The sequence below is a fragment of the Pseudonaja textilis genome, chromosome 1 (assembly GCF_049901715.1).
Source record: "Pseudonaja textilis isolate UNSWEBS1 chromosome 1, rPseTex1.2, whole genome shotgun sequence".
NCBI classification, from domain to species: Eukaryota; Metazoa; Chordata; class Lepidosauria; order Squamata; family Elapidae; genus Pseudonaja; species Pseudonaja textilis.
In genome coordinates, this window is record NC_141990.1 from 304,572,932 (window position 1) to 304,597,191 (window position 24,260).

General features: G+C 41.3%; 1 protein-coding gene across 1 annotated transcript in view; it reads left to right on the forward strand.

Moving 5' to 3' along the window:
* The window catches only part of KCNH5 (potassium voltage-gated channel subfamily H member 5), a 199,810-nt gene that overhangs the window by 56,425 nt on the left and 119,125 nt on the right, over positions 1 to 24,260 (forward strand). Inside the window, exons 5-6 of the mRNA XM_087932788.1 lie at positions 3,552 to 3,667; positions 4,194 to 4,586. Coding sequence (XP_087788914.1) covers positions 3,552 to 3,667; positions 4,194 to 4,586 — 509 coding nt within the window. The remainder of the gene's footprint in view (positions 1 to 3,551; positions 3,668 to 4,193; positions 4,587 to 24,260) is intronic.

A 24,260-nucleotide genomic window follows, 5' to 3' on the forward strand; every position in this document is an offset into this window, starting at 1 on the left:
TAGAGGACAGGAAGGCCTGGAGGAACGTTGTCCATGGGGTCACGATGGGTTGGACATGACTTTGCAACTAACAACAACAACAAATATAAGCTCAACCAAAATACAATGAACACAGATATGGGGAAAAAAAGATATGCAGGATGGACGGATGGATAGATATACAGCTATATTCAATGCAATGCAGTATTATCTATTAGGCTTTATGTGCCTATTATTATCTGTACTTGGTTTGATTACACATCAGTTATGTAATTCATCTGCTGGTTTCATCTTTGTCTAATAAAAATCTGGCAGTAATACTTGCAAATGCTGTTCTTACTTATCTCCAGTACCCAGTGGATTTTTTTTCATGTTGAAAATGAATATTGGAATCTATTAGTAGTAGCATTGCTACATTGGTAGACTGCAGACTTAGTGCTGCATTTTTCATGCAGACACATAATAGGAATTGTTTCCTTCAATATGTCAACTTAAACAGAATCATTGGCTAAGCACTGAAAGATTAAAGAAAAGGGGCAATATGAAGGCCTATTCTGTCATTTCTTATACAAACAGCATGGAATAAAATGTTAAAAGATTAAAGCTTTTGCAGATTAATGATCTAAACGTCTGGGAATAAATCTTGATTGACCGACCATCTGTCATCAAAAATTCAAAATAGCTGACTAAGCCGAGATAATTCAGACAAATGGAGGAGTCATAGATGGCATACAGTATTGTGCTGGAATTACTGGTTATCTTCTTGTTCCTATAATACAAGGCTGATTTGAGGCATTTCTACATAAAGATCTTATAACTGTATTTTACATCAAATCTACTGTTATGTGTTCTACTTGGGTGACCTTGAAGAACATTCAGAAGTGTTAGCTCATCCAGAGTTCTAGATGCACCTCTGTGTACCCCTGTGGAGCACTGCTGTTGTGTGAACTGCACAGGCTTCCATTAGGCTTGTGGATGCAATTCAAGGTGTTTAAAGCCCTATGTGGCATGGACCTCTCTTCCCAGTGATTTCTGTCTACTCACCAGATCTGGCAGAATGTGCATATTCCAAGAACCATCAATAAAACAGTGACATTTTGCAGATCCTTGGAATCATGCCTTCTCTTTTACTGCTTTATAGGACAGCCTCCCTCCTGAATGATAGACAACACTTACTTTACTGGCCTTATTGGCTTTTTGCAAAGCTGTGAAGACCTGGCTCTTCCCCCAAGTGTTGAGCATGGGAAGTTAATATGGGGCTCTGCTATAGGTGTACGTGATTGGTAGTGTTTTGGCTTTACTGAGTCACAGTATGGTTTTATTTGTTTTTATTTTAGTTTAATGGAATTCTTTGTTTTTATCTTGTACACCACCTAGAATTTCTTGGATAGATGGGTGTTGTATAAATTGGATGGAGAGACAGATAGACAGACAGATAGGTAGATATACCATCCACTGAATGGCTTGTATTGTCCCCTAATTTTGCACTGTTATTTTGCTAGAACACTTTTCCAAGTTTAAGATCCTCTGTCTGAAAAGTAGATCTGAAAAGATCCTCTGTCTTATTGCTTAACACTTTGTTGATGTTTTCCCAATAGCAACTCACGATACAATTTAAAATCTTAAAAAATCCCAATTGTTTTAACCTTTGTTTTGTCTTCCAAGTCCAGATAATACTTGATGATGATGATTATTTTATTATTTAAATATTTAAGTATTTAGGCCTAGGTTCATCTCAGCCTTCTGTGTGTTGGTGTCAAAATATTATTGCTTCCTCTAATACCTGGGACAACTTTCTGAAGCCTTATAAAAATAAAGTCACCTCTGAATTACTCTTGACTCATGATGTTTTCGTGGCACCTTTAATAATGGTTACCTTGCAACAATACAGAAATAATTTGTATTGTTTTCTTCCAGGGAGTATTTTCCACCAAACCTCCCAGTGTATGCTATAGCCTGGATATTTCCTGATGATCTATCATCTAAACACTCCCCAATGACCCTATTTGGCTTTTTAAAATCAACACAAAGTGATCTTGGTAGTACCAAGGACTTAACACTTGTAAATAATACCTCAAACTCTATGAAATCTAAAATTCAACCACAGAAAGAAGTCTGTGTAGAAAGAAGTTTGACTGGGATGAATTGATGAACCACTATTTAATGTTAGGGAAACAGGTTTCCTTTGAGGAAACCTCTTTAGAGTTTCCCCTTTACTGAACAAATAATAGAAGATTAGAAGTATTTGATTTCATTTCAACAATTATAATATACAGTGAATAATAATGGCAGGACAAGGAGAGAGAGCAGCTTAAATCAAAACAGGAAATGAAACGCGAACATTTGAGATATAAGGAGACCTTTTTGTTAGCAAAAGTAAAGAAGATTTGAAAGAGTTCATTATGAAAGCAAACATGGAAAGATGTGTGTTAATTATTAAGAAGACAACCAACTTGCATGGTTCCTGCACTTACAGTCAAAGCTGAAGAAGTGCAGATGACAGAGACTTTTATATTCTTGAGCTCTAGAATACATAAAAGTGGAGAAGCAAAGCTGAGATAACTCTTCATAATAGTCAATGACAAATTTAGATAAGATAATGATGGATTAGATCAGAATAGTAAAGGTGGTGAAGTTTCCAGATATAACGTACAGTGGTGGGAGCTGGACACTAACACAAATTATGAAAAAAAAGATAGATGTTACTGAATTATGGATGCAGAGATAGTAAACAAACCATTCCATTGGTTGATTGCTCTCATTGTCAGGAAATTTCTGCTTAGTTCTAGCTTGCTTCTCTCCTTGGTTCATTTTCATCCATTGTTTCTTGTCTTGTCTTCTGGTGCTTTGGAAGCCAATGGAAAAGGTGGCTGGATTAGATTAAAAAATTACTGGAATGTCCTTGGAATGGTTACTGTTGGAGATACGTGAAAGTGATAAACATTTGTATTCAATCAAGACTGAACAAGATGGGGCTTAATTAACTAGATCCACTGATACAGTTGTATATTTATATTTTATGCCTGGAGGTCCACTGCAATTTTGAGATTTTTTTTTTAAAAAAAGTGTAATTTTTATTAGACTAACTTATTTAGTGAAAATAATTTGGAAACTGTGGGCACTTCATTACTGAAGGTTTTTAAGAAGAGACTTGACTGCCACTTGTCTGAAATGGTGTAACATCTCTGCTTGAGCAAAGGGCTGGACTAGAAGACCTCCAACGTCCCTTCCAGCTCTGTTCTATTCTATTTGTTATACATATAGTCATAAGGTGAAGAAAAATGTTGGATATATTGTCACAAACTCCTATTCATGTATACACACATTCAACTAGGTCTGCATTTCAATGTTACCATATTGTTCTGAGCCTAATGTGAACAATATATCTTTTGCCATTTCACAAATATTTTAATTGTCACCTTAAAGCCTTAAATATTCTGTGTAGGAGTGCATGAACAAAGAACTGCATGAATAACATGATTGACATTGTAAACCATTATGCTTTTTTGTCCCTAAATGATAGGTGAGTCATGGTCGCTCATAGCCCAAAACATCTCTTTCCCTTTCCTCAGGCTGGACAAAGTTTGCCCGTTTGACGCGAGCTCTAACAAACAGCCGGAGTGTTCTGCAGCAGCTAACGCCTATGAACAAAGCTGAGGTGATCCATAAACACTCTCGATTAGCTGAAGTAAGCGTTCACTGAAACATAAAAGGAAAAGTGTTACCTTTTATGACTATGGGATCTAGTACCATATAAAGACCCCAGAAAAGATACTGTGGTACAAAGGGCTTAAGGAAGAAGACAGTGGAAGGTTGGGGAGAATGGAACAGGAACATCATAATAATACTCAATACTGTCCTGAACTGTCATTAATTCATGCCCTCTCTATTAACCTGTCGGGGTAAGTAGAAACAGCAGGAGGAAGACAGCCAAACAAGTAGCCTGACCCTAGGCGATGGAGAGCTATTTAGATGATGAGTGGCACCTTGAATTGTACTAGGAAGCATACTCTGAACCAATGTAAATCACAGAATAGTGGTGTTGCATGGCTGTAATGAAGAATGCCCCAAATTGCCTGCACTTCTGGAGTCGGGTATGAGTAAGCCTAGAATTATTTCATTTTAATTCACCTATAATTTATTTTATCTGTTCTGAAGTGCATGAGTTTGCCTATCATTGCATTGTTCTAATATCTGTGTATCTTTTGTTGAAGGTTCTCCAGCTGGGATCTGATATCCTTCCACAATATAAGCAAGAGGCCCCAAAGACTCCACCACATATAATTTTACACTACTGTGCTTTTAAAACCACTTGGGACTGGGTCATCTTAATTCTCACCTTCTACACAGCCATTATGGTTCCCTACAACGTTTCCTTCAAAACAAAGCAGAACAATATTGCTTGGTTGGTCCTGGATAGCGTGGTCGATGTTATTTTTCTGGTGGATATAGTTTTGAACTTTCATACTACCTTCGTTGGACCTGGTGGAGAGGTAATATCTGATCCCAAGCTCATCAGAATGAATTACCTGAAAACCTGGTTTGTGATAGACCTCTTGTCATGTTTACCTTATGACATCATCAATGCCTTTGAGAATGTAGATGAGGTAAGCAATATCACTTTACTGTCATCTGTTGATCATTGTTCTTTAGTTTTCTTAGAAGATCAAATTTGCCTAAGAATGTTTAGTTTTGAGGAATGACATCTTTTGGAAGATCTTATAGCACACTAAGGATCTGATATCACAACAACAATGTCTTTTTTTTTAATGTCTCACAGAGTAGCGCATGAACTTAAATTGCAGCAAGAATGGCATTTCTTGGATCGGGGCAGATTGGAATCTTGAAAACATGAGATTGATCCATTGAGGATGTTACTGTTATGGGAAACTTTCATATGGTTGCACCCTTAGGCTTGATCTTGCTGAACTCCACCCCACATCCCATGCCCCTGCTACAGGACCTCTTTTTTCCTTCGTAACCAACTAGATAGCAATAGCACTTAGATTTATGTACACTGCTTCACTGTGCTTTACAGCCCTCTCTAAGCAGTTTACAGAGTCAACATATTGACCCCAATAATCTTGGTCTTCATTTTACTCACCTTGAAAGGATGAGTCAACCTTGAGCTTAGTGGGATTCGAACTGCCAAATTGCAGACAACTGGCAGTCTGCATAAGTAGCTTGCAGTACTGCATTCTAACCAATGAGCCATCACAGCTCCACTTTTAACATACCTCTAAGAAACTCATGAGTATGGCAGAAGTGCAGTAGCATCCCTGTAGCTCATACTGAAAGGCAAATTGTATTTGGTTCTGGGTGCAATGTGCATTTATTCCTAGCATTATTCTCTATAACTTGGTACTCCTTTAACAGTTTTTGGAGACATTGCCCATCACGTTACATTTGTATATTGGTTCTTGTCCTATCCTCAGAGCTATGGAAAATGAATCAACACTCCCCTGTGACAGCCCTTAAAGTATCTGAAAACATTTTTTATTGTAAACCATCCAGAGTAATTTAGAAGATTTGGGCAGTGTAGAAATTTGATAGATGATGACATATAGATGATGTATAGATAAGATACAACAGCAGTTTTATTGATTTTTCTTAGTCCTTGCTTTGTTAGACTACACATATCTAGTTTCTTTAAGTGTTTTTCATAAAATTCAGTCTCCAAGCCTTTAATATCTCAGGATTCCTTTTTGCTTTTAATCACAAACCAGTCTAAATAATTTGGTGTAATCTGCAAGCATGGCCTTGTGTCTATTAACTCCTGATCAGAAATGTCAAGTTTAAAAGCACCATTTTGACAGGTGTTCAGAGTTTAATAAATTATTATTAGAAGGTTGGTACACAATCAGCCAGATGACACTGGATTTGACATTTTTATCCACTTGTTGAGTCTTTCCCAAGGACTTGGGTTAGGCAGGTGTTGTGATTGGATGGTGTTAAAGATATCATCACAAGATGTAAACTGTTCCAAGTAAAACTATCTTTTACTATTGACTGTTGGTGGCTTTCTCAATGTTAGTAGTGTTCAAATGATGCTCAGAATGCTTTAGAATTGCACCCAAGGCACGTATAATAAATGGACACTATATTTGCTTTGTTTTGCCATAGTCATTCTACTGGTATTTGCAAGCTTTTATAATTTGTGATTCTCTTCCATTCTTTGTCTTCTCTTCTGATGTCTCCAGGACTGCAATGTCCATTACCCAGATGTTTAAAAAAATCTTTCATATTGACAATGGCTAAGTCTGGAACATTATGTGGCAGGTGCTTGTTTATTTGAATTCATATGTCCCAGAGCAATTTAGCACCCTCTTTTTCTATTACTTTGTTTATTGTGTGGTCCCACCAATCCTTGCTTGCATGCAAATGGTATATCTTGCAGATAGTCTAATGCACTTATGTTGCTTCTCTATCATGTTACTGTATATTATTATTTCTCTTATTTTCATTTTCTATCTGTAGTCCAGTTGCTAATACCTAGGAGCTTTTTATCTTTTTTCATATGGCTCACTCCTAGGAACTTCTTATCCTAGCTGCTATGTTTTTAGGACTCACTGGGAGGGACTTCTAATGAAATGGCTGTCAAAATCCATATAATTTGAAGCTGCCTTTTGCTGAGTATAATGTCATCAGATTAGTCCAGTATGATCAATACCAATGCAAACCTGTTGCCCGTAAACTTCCTATGGCCCCACCTGAAATACCTTGAGATTCATCTTTGAAATTTGCTGGACAATTGTTAGATGTCAACAGCATGATTTTCACATAAAACATAAGACACACATAAAACATGCAAATGTTTCATTTCTACCTAACCATGCAGTGATGATTCCCATCACCTCTATGCTGCTATTGCTCCTGGAAATAGCAGCATTTATTTGTGTAAGAATCCAAGTCCACAAGATAGTAGATGCAGAGTTGTGTTCCAAGCCCTTCGTTTTCCAACTTACATATTAAAAAATTGAACTTTGATCTCCCATTATATTGCAGATGCTGACCTCCCCCCTTCAGATTCTGTTGCTTGGAGGCTGAAATATATTTTTTTCCTTCCCTTGGCCACACACACAAAAAACTCCGCCTCTTATCTAAGCCTTATCTAAGAATGTAATTCCATGATCTATTGCAGAGCTGTTTCTACTGCAAACTCACGACTGCCTTCTACATAAAAGAGATGAAAAGGACATTAAAATTTGAGAACTACATTTAAAATCAGCCCATAATGTCAAATGCTATTTTAAACCATTAGGAAAATAGCGGTGGAAAGCGGGCAAACATGCATCTAATTATTTAATACAAGCCATTCAGCTGTCTAAAGCCCTGGATGAATTGTTATGTTCTTGCTTCCAGAGAGGCATTTAATACTGTACAGGAAGAAAAAGAAGTTAAGGTTGTACGAAGAATGTGGATAGATAATTTCTCTTCTTTTGTAATGCTAAGATGAAATTGGTGAATTTCCTTAGAAAGTACTTATTAATTAATTCAATTCGTATGCCAGAATGAGATGAGAATGGCCTCTGCCATTAAGGTCTTTAAATGGCAATGTTGGATAAATCTGGTGACTACTAAGCCATAATTTATATATACCAGGGCTTGTATCCTGGCTATCTCTATGTGTGTTGGACTATAGCACTAACAATCCTAGGTAACATGGCCAGTTTAAATATCTGGAGATTGCCTAGTCCTCAAGTTGGATGGCCTTTACAAATCCAATTAACCAAGGTCCTAAAAAGCATGTTTTTTCCCCCTGTGGCCACCCCTACCAGTAGGCTCGCATCCTTCTAGTCTTCTGGAAGGACATCAACATATGTCTCCTAATGCAGGTGCAGATAAGTCTTCAACCTATGACCACAATTGAGCCCAAAATTTCTGTTGCTAAGTACAATAATTGTTAAGTGAGTTTTATCCCATTTTACAACTTTTCTTGCCACAGTTATCATGTGAATCAGTGCAGCTGAAAAGTTAGTAACCTGGTTGTTAAAGTGAATCTGGCTTCCCCATTGACTTTGCTTGTCAGAAGGTCATAAAAGATGGTCACATGACCCCAGGACACGGCAAAAGTCATAAATATGATCAGTTGCCAAGCATCTGAATTTTGATCACATGATCATGGGGATGCTGCAAAGGTTCCCACTATAAAAAATGGCCACATTTTTCAGTGTAACTTTGAACAGAAACTAAATGAACTGTTGTAAATCAAGGATTACCTGTATTTAGGCAGAGTGATAGGAACCTGGAGATCATTGTTAAGACATCTCTGGGAAGAACATTGAAGAATCCAGTTTTTAATTTCTGTTGTTTTTATGGTTTTTGGTTCGGCTGACCAGAGTTGTGTTCTAAGATGTGTGGCCACACAAATCTTTTAAATAAATAAATCATCATCATCATTGTCGTCTTAGAAATTTGTATGTTCAAAAGTACTGTGTGCATATGTGTGTACATTGGCTGAGGGAGAATTGCCATCTTTGGTCTTGGATGGGGTGGCACTACCCCAAATAGACCCTGTACATAATCTAGGGGTTTGCCTGGACTCACGACTCCTTCTCAGAAAGCAGGTGGTGGTCATGACCAGGAGGGCCTTTGCTTGGTCTATCCTATCCTATCCTATCCTGTCCTGTCCTGTCCTGTCCTGTCCTGCCCTGCCCTGCCCTACCCTACCCCACCCCACCCCACCCCACCCCACCCCACCCCACCCCACCCCACCCCACCCCACTCCACTCCACTCCATTCCATTCCATTCCATTCCATTCCATTCTATTCTATTCTATTCTATTCTATTCTATTCTATTCTATTCTATTCTATTCTATTCTATTCTATTCTCAAAGGACAATGATTTGGGTGGGTTTGTTTTTCAACAGAGGTTATAAAATTCTATAATTATACCTTTTCCCCTCTTCAAAAGTTCTGCAATTTGCTTTGGATAGCATCATGCAACTTCTCCTTGGCTGGAGAGGCAAAAATAGATTATCAATGATAGTAGTGCTTTTATTAGTTTAGTCTTCCACTTAATCCAGTACTTTTGTGGAACATCACCATTTTATTTCTGAAGAGCAATGAAAGGTGCTTCCTTCCTTTCTATTGTTTCTCTTTCTGTTCAACAAGTTGTATTTAATTGCTATATTCCTCTTGAGGGAGGCAGCATCTTAAGTCTCTTTTATACCAGTTAAACCTATTTTGCTTTTTTATACTGAGAGTTCATGCTCATTTTGTCTATCTCTCACATTGAGCATTGGTGTATGGACAATGAAGGCCATGAACTTTATGCGATTTTTCAGCTAGTGGTTTCAGCAATACTCCTACTTTCTATAATGCTATAGCCTTTATCCTGTTCAATTTATATTGTACAACTATTATAAGCAGAGCTCTATAAAAAGACTGAAGGGGAGAAAGTCCTAACCAAAGAACCATCAAATCCAGGGCTAACCAGGTTGCAAAAGAAAACTGAAAGGGAAATAAATAAATAGGTCAAAGGGTGGCTTTTTCTTCCATTCCAATGGCATGTTAGGGATTTTGGAGAACAAAATATAGCTTGGTTATATAAGGAAGTCCACAAGTATTTTTAATGATAAAACAATCAAGTATTTGGGGCTTAAATACATTTATATCTATTTTGTAACATTTTTCATAAGTGCTCACAATAAGAATTATAATAAATTAAAAACACACAGAGTATATTAGCTCAGTAAGCCATGCTAAACCAGATAATTACACATTACTTGGCTCAAATTGATTTAGACCTGATGCCAGATATAAGAGTTAAGTTCACAAGAAAATTTTCACACTCTGGGGAATGAGCTGAAGGAGGGCATTTCACAGTTGTGGGCTGCCAATGGAAACTTCCTTTCAACCCTAACACCACATCCCACCTCCAGGACACCAAAATAAATGTTGGAATCAAATGTTGCAAGTCAAGCAGGAAGTAGGAGATAGGCAAATATTCAGTTATTTTGGTAATGGAGGCACAGGGTTTCAAAGTCATAATCAGATCTGTATAGAAGCCTGGAAAATGAACAAGGACTCAGAAACATGAGAAAAATTGAAAGCATGATAGGTCTTTATCAAATACACCCATATACATTGTATGCTAGACTAAGGGAAGTCTCTATGTGGTCCTAGAAGGTTATCTCAAGAACAAAATATTGCAGTAGCCCAAATTGAATTTTATCAGAGTATTAGAACCAAGTGTCCCTACCCAAGAAGAGATATCACCTGAAGTTGATAAAATGTTTACTGCGGCACGGAGGTATGGCATGTTTACTGGGGCTAAACCTCCATTAACAGCAGTCAACCAAGGGGCATACTAAATGAGGTATGATATTAGGATTGTACAAAGCATTTGAAGGGGGTTTGTGAACTGCTTCTCTGAACCTATTGCTCAGAGGTTGAGGTGGGGACATTTATGGAAGACTCAATGTCTGTCAACTGCCCCACTCAGTCATCTAGCAAAGAAAGACTCCTGGCCATTTGTTTTGCCAAGAGTATAATTTACTGAAGCTTAAATGGTTATAGAAGTAGCATAAGCTGAATCTGATGTTTCCCCATGCACACAACCAAAGTTCCCTCTTTCCTTCCACCTGGCCATTCCCCAGTTATCTGCAAATTCCAATCATGTGCTTGTATATTGTTTAGGAAACAGGAGTTCCCAGCTTTGCATATTGTCACTTGGCTTTGGCTGGCTGTAGCTTTTCACAAGGTTCAGCTGGGCTTCCATCCCCCCACTTCCTCCTTACATTCCAATCTTTCTCTCTCCCTCTCAGCCATGCTAATGTCAGACTGTCAGTTCATGAAAGTTGGATTAGGTGCAATGGTTGTATTGTACCAGTTTGGCCCAGTTCATTGAACCGGTGGCTCTGAGGATCATCTGTGAGTGAACTGGTTCACTTTGACAATCAGCTGCTAGGCCCTCCCACTCACCCTGGGTGAGTTGCTTGCTTTTCAACCTCAGCTGCTTTGGGCGGCACAGCCAATTGCTGCGTGTCAGCTGTTTTACACCCAGGGATTGCAGCAGAAGGTGAATTGCAAACACTGTGTCTACTCACACTGAACTGGTAGGAATTTTTTTTGAAACCCACCACTGGATAGGTGAGATGCAACCATGACAGTATCACTTGAAGACCCTTTTCAGTTCAGTGTGATGGAATATTTGATGTAGGCACACCCATTCTCAAAAGATTATGGAGGGGTCTTAAGTCAGCTTGCACCAAAATTCTGAGAAGTCCAAGCCACAGAATTAAGAAAGCATTTTCAAAAGCATTCCTCCAAATCTTTGGCTCTATTCTGTGACTTATCTTTTAAAGTGGACCATCAGTTTCTCACCATGCTGAATATCAATCACTTCTATAAATTTCCTTTTTGTCTCATTTAGGTGACTTTATTCTCTATTTACTCCATAATTTGAAGAGTTAAATATACTCATTTGAAGGGCTGGCCAATTCCAGTCTAGATTTGGGGCAAGCTAATATAGTCACAGTTTTTTCTATCATAATAAGATTATATTTTTATTATTTATGAGATATCTATGCCTCTGCATTAATAATTATAAAGCTCTGTTCTTCTTTTTCTTCCTTGATGATGCATTCACACTTTTTTGCGTTTGGCCAAGTGGGCTGCCTTATAGATGAATAATTATTTTCATGGTCTGAATTACTTAAAACAAATACATTTTCAGGGACTCTGCTATCTGTTGTTGATTTGATGGAAAAGCCATAGTTTGTTTCATTTCCTCAGCCGATGATGAAAGCATAATGTTTCCTGTGCACTTTAGGACAAGTGTTATAAATGGAAGCTAACACAATTAGCTTTGAAGTATTATCATTCACTGTAATTTACTGAAAAAAAATTGCTTCTCCTGAAGACTTTAACCAAGAAGTGTTATGTCCTGAGGACTCAAGGAGTTCTCACTCAGGTCCACTCACTTGTGTGGGCGTTATTCCCCATTCCCATTGGTCAGTTCTCCCAGCAGCCAGCTATAAAAGCAGGCTGCGGGGTCCAACTGGCTGCTGATTGCTGCGAGCCAGTTCCAGGCTTGGCAAGCACGGTCAGCCCTTTATTTGTAAATAAAGTACTGTTGCACTCATGCTCTGGTTCAGCCTCTCATTGCTCAAACTTAACACTGGCGACGAGGATGGGATGGCTACCCTGAAGCACCTTGCAACCGCTGAGTCACTAGCCACCGATCTACAGCCCAGAGAGAGCGATCGGCTGGCAACAAGGAAACGCTGATCCGCAGCCAGAGAGAGCGGTCAGCTAGCGAACGGGCGATCAAAAAGAGCAAACGCACATCCGCAGCCAGAGAAAGCGGTCTGAGTCAAATAGTTAGAAGCGTCTGTAGCCGCTTGTTAGCCTCGCTACGGGGAAAGTGAAGCGCTGCGAGCGCAGCCGCTCTGCATTTGGCGCGAAATTCAAACGGGTGTCATTTGAATTTCGAGCCAGTAGGAATCACAGCACAGCACTGTAGAGAGTCACTAACGCCACTTTTTTTTTTGGCGCGAATCAAGACACCTCAACGGCTAGCAGCCAACGTGGTAACCCAGAGAGAGAGAAAGAGAGGGTAGCAAAAAAACCTCTCCAGAGCTGATATCACTAGTAACTCACGAGCGTTCGTAGTCCCAGAGAGATTTCTCCGCAGGTAGCCCAGCCGTTCCAGCACCATGAGTTCCAATCCAGTATTCCCAGCGTTTAAACCAGACGAAGAGAAGTGGGAATCGTATAAGAACCGTTTCAATCATTACATCGATGCGGTCGGCCTGTCGGATGCGGGAGAGCATCGGAAAAATCCTATTTCCTAATCTACTGCGGAGCCACCGTTTACGATACCGCTGCAGCACTCGTGGCGCCGAGAGAATTAAAAACGCCCGTGGTCCGAGTTGCTGGAGATCCTCACAAAACCACTACGCTCCCAGGCCTTCACAAATCGCCAGGAGGTTCACGCTCCGAATGAGGAAGCAATCAAGTAAGGAGACCATCAACCAATATGGCGCCCTCAGAACAGCAGCCCTGCACTGCGGGTTTGGAACATACCTGGAGGACATGCTCCTCGATCAATTGGTTTGTGGGGTCAAGGATCTCAACCTACAGAGGCGACTGCTAGCTAAAAGACCTCAACCTCGCGCAGCGTAGAGGAGGCCCTAGCAGCCGAGCTAGCTACGAACTCAGCCACCGAAATTCAGGGCCCAAGCGCCAAGCGCCAAGCTAGCAGCGTTCCCAGTCCATTCCGAAGAGGTGGAAGCGGAGGAAGGCCACAACGATGAGAACGATGTCCATCGATGTCCATAGCCTGTGGGGATCACATCAAAGGGCCACCTGCAAGTTTAAAGGGCCGTTTGCAACAACTGCCATAAGAGGGGGCACATTGCGAGAGTCTGCCAAGCCCCCAAAGCGCTGCACAAAGACCCCGTCCTCGCACTCGGGACCACAGAGGCAAGTATTAAACTGTCGCACGCACCGCCTTGCCAGGCGTGCTTGCCACTCTGTTAGTAAAATTTCTCTCCGTTTCCCTAGAAGGTAAACCGTGCCACATGGAGGTTGACACAGGGTCAGCGCTCTCAATAATCTCATGGAACACCCTCAAGAGACTCCACCCCAGCCTATCTACTACCCGGCTGCAGAGATGCCAGTTCGGTCTGAAGGACTACCAGGGGAAGGCCATTCCCGTGATCGGCAGAGGCAAGTTCTTTGTCAGTTTTAGAGCTTTTTAAAGGCCACCTACCTCTAGTGGTAGTTAACGGCAATCTACCCACCTTATTGGGGCTCGATTGGTTTCCCCACCTCGGCCTAGGGTTAACAGGAGTCCATGCTGTCTCAACCTCAGACACTGACTCCTTATTCGCTGACTACGCAGATGTGTTCAGCGAGGAGCTGGGGTGTTATAATGGAACCCCATCTCGTTCACCGTTGACCCCAGGCAGTCCCAATCAGATTAAAACCACGTAGAGTTCCATTTGCTATTCGACCAAAACTAGACGCTGAATTGGATAAACTACTAAAACAAGGGGTCATTGAGCCAACAGATTTCGCCAAGTGGGAGACGCCCATTGTCACACCCTCAAAAAGATGGTAGCCTGAGAATTTGCTCGGACTACAAGACAACAATCAATAAATATTTACAAGTTAGCGCCTATCCCGTGCCCGTCATTCAGCACTTATTGCACACATTCGAACCGGGCAGTATTTTTGCTAAATTGGACATGTCTCAAGCATATCAACAGTTCCCTGTTGATAACCAAACAACGGAACTTCAGACCATCGTCACTCACAGGGTGCCTTCCGATGCAAGCGTCTCCAATTTGGCGTAAGTGTTGCCCGGGTATTTTTCAATCCCTCATGGAGCGGATTTTACAGGGCCTCCCTGGTGTAGTACCCTACTTCGACGACATCTTGGTCTCGGCCAGGGACAGACCCCAACTCTTCCAGAGAGTGCGAGCAGTGTTAGAGAGGTTCAGACAGCATGGCCTCAAGTTAAAAAGAAAAAAAATGCGCCATTGCCACTAGACAGGTGGACTTTCTGGGTTATAAAATTGACGCCTCTGGCATTCACCCCCTGGAGTCCAAGGTCAAGGCGATCCACGAAGCTCCCACACCGACCTCCAAAACGGAGCTACAAGCTTTCTTGGGACTCCTAAACTTTTATGCATCCTTTTTGCCCCATAAAGCCTCAGTAGCCGAACCCTACACAGATTACTAGACAGAAAGTCACCGTGGCACTGGGGGCACAAAGAAGACCAGGCGTTAACGCCGCCAAATCACTACTTACGTCAGAGGCAGTGCTCATCCACCGACCCCAACCTTCCTTTAGTACTGGCAGCAGACGCATCCCCTTTGGAATTGGGGCGGTCCTTGTCACCGACTCGCCAATGGCGCCGAGGCCCCCATCGCCTTTTTCTCCAGGACGCTCTCGGCCACGGAGCGAAATTACAGCCAAATAGACAAGGAAGCCCTAGCAGCTGTTGCAGCCGTGAAAAGTTTCACGAATTCCTTTTGGCCACTTCTTGAACTGGTCACCGACCATAAGCCCTCCTGGGCCTACTGGCCGGTGACAAACAGACACCTCAAGTCCTCTCCCTAGGATGACAAGGTGGGCGCTTTTCCTAGCGGCCTACTCATACAAACTTATCCACCGCCCGGCAAAACTCTATCCCACGCTGACGCACTCAGTCGCTGCCCCTTACCCGCTCCGGCTGAAGTCCCAGCTCCTGTCAATGCCATTTTTGAAATCACCCAGTTGGACCTGCCCATCACCGCCCTTGACATCGCCGCCAAAACCAAGGCAGACCAAGCGCTCGCCCAGGTGCTCGACTGGGTGAGGAGGGTGGCCGGAGGCAATGTTGATAACAAATTAGCACCCTTTAAGACTCGCATGCAGGAGCTGTCCAGTTTGCAGGGTTGTCTACTGTGGGGCACTCGAGTGATCATTCCGACCTCGCTGCGTGCCCGAGTCCTGGAGCGTTGCACGAGGACACCCGGCATTGTGAGAATGAAGGCGTTGGCACGCAGCTACGTGTGGTGGCCGGGTCTAGACGAGGACATTGTCAATTGGGTAAGTTCCTGCAGCATTTGCCAGAATCCCGTCCTACTCTCCCCATCGCCACCCCTACCAGATGGGAGAGCGCCAGCGCCCCTTGGTCTAGAATCCATATCGATCTGGCCGGCCCGTGCATGGAAAGATGTTCCTGAGTGGTCGTGGACGCTTATTCCAAGTGGATAGGCGTGGCAGCTATCCCACGACCACCACACTAGCAATCACCAGCGTGTTAACGCGCGCCTGTTCATTACCCATGGACTACCCGACTCCTTGGTCTCCGATAATGGCCCACAGTTCGCATCAGTAGAATTCAGCCGTTTTGCAGCCAACCTAGGCATTCGCCACATTTAACAGCCCCATTTCACCCTGCGAGTAATGGGTTGGCTGAAAGGGCCGTCAGGACCACCAAAGAGGCCCTCGCTAGGTTTGGCAGAGATGACTGGCACCACAAACTCTCACGGTTCCTGATGAGCCAGCACTCAACCCCTGTACAGTCACCAATAAGTCCCCAGCGGAACTTCTGATGGGCCGGCGCCTGAGGACTGTATTAGATGAGACTGCACCCACAATACTGCCCTGACTCTCCCCTCGCTTCCACTTCGGGGTTAGACATTTTATGTTACAGGAGCCGATATTCGCAAGGAATTTCGCTGGGGACCCACTTTGGATTCCGGGCGAGGTCATCGCCGTCACCGGGCCGAGATCATATAGAGTCAGGCTGGAGGATGGTCGCGTCTGGAGGAGACACATAGACCAACTCAGAAGGCGCCTCAGCAACCTCGCAAACAAGAATCCAGAGTCTCCAGTCGAAGGGGAACCGTCCCATCCGCCACCCAGCCACATCGCACCCAGTGACCAGTCTGCGCCAGCGTCGTTCCGGTCAGCCCAAACCCGGACAACAGCGCCCAGAGAGTTGATCAACGGATCCAACCCACGAGAGTTTGACTCCAGAAACCAACCCGGTGGTTTCCGAGGATGCCCAGTCCAGAGAGTGTTGGCGACACTATGCCAGCTCAACCGTCACAGACTGATACCGAACAGTCAGACAATGTTCCCGAGTTGCGCCGCTCCGGGCGCCAACACAAACCCCCATCTACCTCAAGGACTATGCGTGTTCACATCTGGGGGAAGGGGTGTTATGTCCTGAGGACTCAAGGAGTTCTCACTCAGGTCCACTCACTTGTGTGGGCGTTATTCCCCCATTCCCATTGGTCAGTTCTCCCCAGCAGCCAGCTATAAAGGCAGGCTGCGGGGTCCAACTGGCTGCTGATTGCTGCGAGCCAGTTCCAGGCTTGGCAAGCACGGTCAGCCCTTTATTTGTAAATAAAGTACTGTTGCACTCATGCTCTGGTTCAGCCTCTCATTGCTCAAACTTAACAAGAAGTTTATCAGCACTGATCACAGTGTGTGCTACCGAAAATAGAGACAACTTGGTGACAGTAATAATTGTGTAACTAAAGTGTTATGCAATAAAACATGCCTCCTTTTAGACTTGCCACTTATTCACTGTTAAAAAAAGAGGAGCAGCATTCCAGGAAGGTAATACAAAAGGGCAAGTGTTTCCAGGAACTTATGCAGTCTATCTTTTGATGCAAATTAGAAAGCATTACTGTAATTTAAAGTAAGCATGTCTGGTCTATCTCCCCTCCAGACTTTAACTATCGATTCACAAGCTCAAGACCACTATTATCATAGCTTCTTATGCTTCTCCGTGTCTTAAATTGATCTTTAAATAAATTGGATCTTTGATATTATGATACCCAATGTGGCCACATGGTTCAGGAGAATTCAGATTGTTCATGTTTGTCCTCAGCTATGGAAAGATAATGGATGACTGAGCCAGTCGCTCTCTGCCCAAGTTGTTAGGAGAATAAAATACAGATTGACCCTCATGCAAGCTGTCTTTGATTCCTGGAGAAAAGACAGGATATAAACACACCAGAGGTGGTATTCAGCAGGTTCTGACCAGTTCTGGAGAACCAGTAGCGGAAATTTTGAGTATTTCGGAGACCTGGCAAATATCACCTCTGACTGGCCCCACCCCCATCTATTCTCTGCCTCCTGAGTCCCAGCTGATCGGCTGCATCTTCATTTCTTGCCCTGCACAGGAGACTGGAGCTGGAAAACAGGTTAGTGAGGTGTGGAGGGAATGGAATTTTGCAGTATCCTTCCCCTGCCACGCCCACCAAGCCACACCACGCCCATCAAGTCCTGCCCACAGAACCAGTAGTAATTTTTTTTGAATCCCACCACTGTAACACACACATTAATAAAATAAGATATAGTGGAAAATCTTCTGAGATCCCTTTCAACAGGGGTCTCCTCAGTAAAATAGCATGTGGCTTTCTTACCAAGCTTAACATTTAGCAGTAAAATATGGAAATTGCTGATGTAATATCATGTCGAAGGGAACAATGATGTGCCTGATGCTATTTTTACACAATTTAGCAGAGGCAGTTAGTGTGTCATATTGACAAGGAAGATTAGCTGATTAGATGTCAGTGTCACTGACAGCCATTAACATGGAGTGAATGATTTTTGTAGAGTCTTCAGACAACATCGCCTAAGATTATCTTCATTATCAGTCATTCTAGTTGTATGATTGGTCGGTGGGTGACAGAATCATAAGGATATAAATTTCTGGTGATATAAATTTAATCACAAAGGATTTTATGGTTCTCTTTTCCATAGCATTTCAATAACAATGCCAGAATAAATTGTCAATTCTGGTCAGCCTCCGTAACACGTGATAATAAATTCTGTCTTTGGTGGGAGAACTCCTAGCTGATTTGAATCTTGTCAAGAACATAATTCTCTGGCATCAACCTGAGGATAGGGATGATAGAAGAATTTGATCTTTGCACATTTTGATACAATTAATGGACAGATTAGAATTAGGTTTCTTACTAGTTTTGCATATTTCCCATTACATTTCTGATTGTTAATATTTAAACAGTGATTATGAAAGAGAAAAAAGTTTTAAACATAAGGATTTCCATGCACTTTAAGTGCATTCTTGGTAGATTTACAAAAATAATTCATAGACTGATGTGCAGATGAGATGGAATGGGAATAAAGTTATGTAAAAGTGAGAACTGAAAATAAGGTGATATGTTAGGTTAAGTAGGTTAGAAGGGGACATCCACCCTATAATAAAGCAGCAAGATATGTGAATTCTTATATATGGCATTTGAAAGAACGAATATATCATGGCCTACCATCTTCATGTCAGGCGTAAAATATATAACTCTGCCATCAATGGTTAAACACTAGAATGTTATGTAAAAAGGAGAGGGTTTCTGTTGCTTTGACTATGGATCCTACTACATCATTGGTTAAGCTTGGTTAGAATTTCCTGTAGGAAATCTTATCCTTAAATAAGGCTTTGTGTGCTGCCCAATTAAATTTTAACTGTGGTGGAACTAGAATAGAACAGAATAACAGAGTTGGAAGGGACTTTGAAGGTCTTCTAGTCCAATCCCCTGCTCAGGCAGGAACTAAAACATGATTACATAATATATGAACATTATCATATTAACATTTATATCATATAAATGTGGTAATATATAAATATGTTTCATCAATGCAATTTCATTTTAATTAAACTTGTATTTAAAATTGATTTATTCCATTTCTGGACTCTTTTCTGGAGTATGATCTTGAAAACAAAAGACAAGTGTAGCCTCAGTTCTCCAAAACTTGCATATTTTATACTTCTGATGAAGCTCTCCAGGTTTTTAGACTGAGATGTTTCTTGGTTCTACTTAACCATGCGGATGCTTGGAATAAAATATACTTGGACCCAACAACCTTTTCCTAATGGGGTCAGTAGGATCAATAGTGACACAGTAACATGTCTTATACCCAGGGGTGGGATTCTACTGGTTCTGTCCACCTCTGTAGAACTGGTTGCTCTGAAGAGCTGAAGACATAGAACCGATTCTATGTCTGTTTCTGTTGTGGCCTACCCACCCGCCCGGGCTCTTGCTTGACCTTTATTTCCTGCTGTTTCAACTGCAGCTGCTTTGCACGACACAGCTGCAGTTGAAAAAGCAGGAAAAAAGGGCTTTTCCAACCACTGCACACTTGCACGCAGTGCTGCTCAGCTGTCCAGGCAGCTCAGCAGGTTGTAAATTACACTTGCGTGACTCATGCAACTTGCGCAACTTGTGCAACTCGTGCAGGTGCGCACAATGCAAATAGACAGAACCGGTAGTTATACCAGTCGGATCCCATCCCTGTTTATACCAAAACTGACCATTGATTCATTCAATTTATTGCATTTAAGGATAGTGAACATGTCTCCTTGTCAGGCAACTGTTTTTCCTAGCTTGTTTTGGAGGTGCCAAGATTGAAACTGGTGCCTTCTTCTGTAGCTAAAATGGATACTTTGTGGAGGTGAAAGAAGGCATCTAATAGGTCCTTTAGCAATAGCAATAGCACTTAGGCTTATATACTGCTTTATAGTGCTTTACAGCCCTCTCTAAACGGTTTACAGAGTCAGCATATTGTCCCCAACAATTTGGGTCCTCTTTTTACCCACCTCAGAAGGATGGAAGGTTGAGTCAACCTTGAGCCTGGTGGGTTTGGACTGCCAAACTCTAGGCAGTTGGCTGCAGAAGTTGCTTGCAGTACTACACTCTAGAACACAAGTAAGCAATGGAACAGTTTGCTTCCATAAGATGTGGGAGCTTCATCACTGGAGATTTTCAATAAGAGATTAGACAGCTATTTGTCCAGAATGGTGTGAGATGTTGTGCTTGAGTGGGGGTTGGTCAAACTATTTTCTAAAGTGCCTGTAGGCCATACAAGGAATAATGAATGGAAACTGAATAAGGAAAGATTTAACCTGGAAATAAGGAGAAACTTTCTGACAGTGAGAACAATCAATTAATGGAACAGCTTGCCCTCGGAAGTTGTGGGAGCACCATCACTTCAGGCTTTCAAGAAGAGATTGGACTGCCATCTGTCAGAAATGGTGTAGGGTCTCCCGCTTGGGCAGGGGGTTGGACCCTTCCAACTCTCTGATATATATATATATATATATACCAGAAGCCTGATGATGGCAGATGAGATTCTGCCGAAACATTGCTACAACTTTAAAAGCACAACTACAATGACGTGGGAAAATACCCAAACAAAGCTGAATACCATACATGTAAGTACCCATGAAAACCTAGAATGAATGAATGAATATATATATATATATATATATGTATATATATATATATATATATATATATATATATATATATGATGTATGTATGATAGTATATATATATATATATATATATATATATATATATATATATATATATATATATATATATATATATATATATATATATATATAACCCTTCCAACCCTCTGATATATATATATGGTATTCAGCTTTGTTCTGGTATTTTCCCACATCAATATAGTTGTGCTTTTAAAGTTGAGCAACGTTTCGGCAGAATCTCATCTGCCATCATCAGGCTTCTGTATTGTGTTCGTCTGTGAGTCAGACTTTCACAGCCATTTCAGTTTTAAATTTAGGGCTAGCCTACTGCTGTGCCAGAATGGTTTTTCTTCATCCTGATTGGTTGGGAGTCTTGGTCTGTGTTTATTGGTCTTGGAATTTGCTGTGTTCTGCTTGATTGGTGTTTCTAATATCTTCTGTCTGTTTTGTGGCTTTTTTTGTCTTGATTGGCTGGCAACATTGTGTTCCTGTATTGGAGGCTTTTAAGTGCGGCTTGGCTCTGAGTAAATGGATGGCTATCATTTATTAGGAAGCTAGGTTTCATCTGGGTGCCTGGTTGGGGTGTATTTGAGCTGGAGGTATCAGGGGAGATCTGTTTGTGCCCAGGTGTTTGCGTGGCTTGTGGTGTGGAGATTTTTTTTGTTTGTGAGTGCAGGCTTCCAAATACTTGACAGTCTGGTGAAATAATCTCTTCTGATGGAATCATCTCTTCCAGACTGTCAATTATTTGGAAGCTTGCACTCACAAACAAAAAAATCTCCATGATGATGGCAGATGAGATTCTGCTGAAACGTTAGTACAACTTTAAAAGCACAACTACAATGATGTGGGAAAATACCTGAACAAAGCTGAATGCCATACATACATACATACATACATACATACATACATACATACATATCCTTCTCTGCCTCTGATTATCCTTTAAGTTCTAGAGCAGAGATTTGACAACAGAGACTCTTCGTTCAATAGAAGCGAGTCTACAATTTTGATTTAGCTTTTTTGTCACTGGATATGCAAGAGGGCATAAACAAAGAATGGAAACATCTTTTAAAGATGTGATATTGAGATGTGCCAGAAGTGAAGAAAGAATATAATTAGCCTAGGCTACTGTTTGATAACCGTCCCCCCCCGTCCCCCCCATCCCCTCCCCCCCCAAAAAAAGGCTATGAAGAGTGAACGGAACTAGCCATTCACCTCTCCTCAAAATTATGTATTTATATATAGCAGATGTTGAATGCATCTTATTAAAATTCATGTGTTTTATGGGAGACATCCTAATTAATCCCAGGTCTAATTGAAGTATAGTTCTGTCTTTGAAGCTGTAGAAAGATATATTTATGATTGGTATTTTAGGGAGATAGGAGAAGAAATAAAAAAGACAGGAATTTTGCTCAGGAAATAAAATAGTCATTTTTTTCAGTGCAGCCTTAGACAGCAAACATGCTGATTTGTAACACTTGTTTTTGAACACAACAGAGGATTGGTGGGAGGATCAGTGGGGAGAATAGTACAAAGCCTGGATCATTTCCAGGGTGGTAATCAAAATACAGCCTGAGATGTAAAGAAGGCGGCAGGGATTAATTTAAGTTTTAAAAAGCCTGTAGAAATTTGATGAATGATAGAGGTGGCATCTCAGAAAGTGACTGGATGAGGTGTCCTAATGTGTCTGCATTGGGAAAAGGGTTTCCCCTTCTACCATTGGCTCTGCTTTCTGGACCCTAACTGCCATTGGCTGAGACATAAAGAAATGAATAAGACCAGAAAAAGAAAAAGGGTTGGAAGTAAACATGTAATAATTGAAAAGGATCATGCTGAGGACCCTAAAGGGACAACAGGTTTAGGAAGGTAAAACAGAACATGAAATGGGAAAACAGCAAGATGAGACAGTCAGATTCTGTGTTAAACTCAAAAGAAGAAAGGAAATGCTTTAAGTGATAATAGCAATTGTTTACAAAGTAGTTTCAAATGTATTATGAATAATTCACATAATAGGAAAATATGTATTGCTTTTAAAGGTTCAATACCTTGGAAAAAAGACTTTAAAAACAGAATATACTGTATAAAAGGTGGCCATTTCTGCGGATATAAAAGGTGGCCATTTCTGCTCATTGCAATATGCTCTTTAACTGAATATTTTGAATACAAACAAGTCTACAACTTGTTTATATAATATCTCCTTTGAATCTAGCTTGACTAGATTCTAGACCTAGCTTAATGATCTCACAGATCGGATGTTAGCAACCCACAGCTCTGGAGCCACATGCAGCTCTTTGGCCCCTCTGCTGTGGCTCCCTGTTGGGCAATCCCACCACTGGCTGGCCCCACCCCTCGCCTTCCCCTCCCAGTCACTCCTCACCTGGCCTGAGAAGGTAAAACACAAAAAACAGAAATGAGAGGGAGAGAGGGAGGGAGGGAGAGAGAGAGAGAGAGACCCATTTCCCACAGAAAACACAGGGAGCCACAAAACCTGGGTAGGCATGGTGGTGGAGGTCATGTGACTGGGTGGGAGTGATGTTGAGTTGGCCATGCCCACCCAGGTTTTGCGCCTCCTGGTGTTTTCATTTCTGTAAGAAACAGGTCCAAAATGGCTCTTTGAGTATTTAAGGTTGCAGACCCCATAGTTATTTTGGCAGTGAATGGAAGTTACTATTGTCTTCATTGGGATATTTTTTCATTACTCTAACAATTTCTTATCAATGTTCAATTTAGCTTTTGTAGATCAAACTATAGATGTAAACATATAGACTATAAACAGATGTCAACTGATCTTTTTCAGCTGTTCATATATGTATTAGGATTCAAAGTGGGTGACTTAAAGATCATATAGTTCTTTTGTTCAGTTACAATTCATTATTGATCTGACTGATCACTATCTAGCTTCTATTGTAAAACTTCTAGTGAAATAGAATCTACCACTTAATGTGGCAGCCTGTTCTACTTGCTGATAGTTGGTATTGTCAAAACATTTCTTCTGCCATCTAGTTTGAACCTTCTTCCTTGTATATCTATGGAGATTCTCAATCATCTAAGTTACTTTGTCTTGGTCAAACCTCAGGATATTGTGTCCAAATCCAGGTATCACTATTCAAAATGAACCATGATAAACTGTTCAGAACACTGAGACAGAGATGTTCATCTTATTTTTTTAGGGGGATAAATTGTTTTAAATTGTCATGAACAATCTGGTTGCTGATCTAGGGTTTGTGTTCACACACATCTGGAAATTGTAGAAGACTGTTATGGATTAAATAGATTTTTTTTACTACTCAGCTCTTGCTTCTGGGGTACACTGTTTTGAGAGATGGTAATTAGTCATAGAGGTGATAGAAAGTAGACTTGAATTTCAGTCTCCTAGATTCTGATCAACCCCTTAACAGTTATACTGCTCAGGTTTCTCTGCACTTGAAATAAACTGGTTTAGAATCCATTGTCTATACCAAGTTTTGTGTCTGAAAATAAATTCTGACTGTGAATGAAAAGAATATTCATTTTTAGCTAGGATG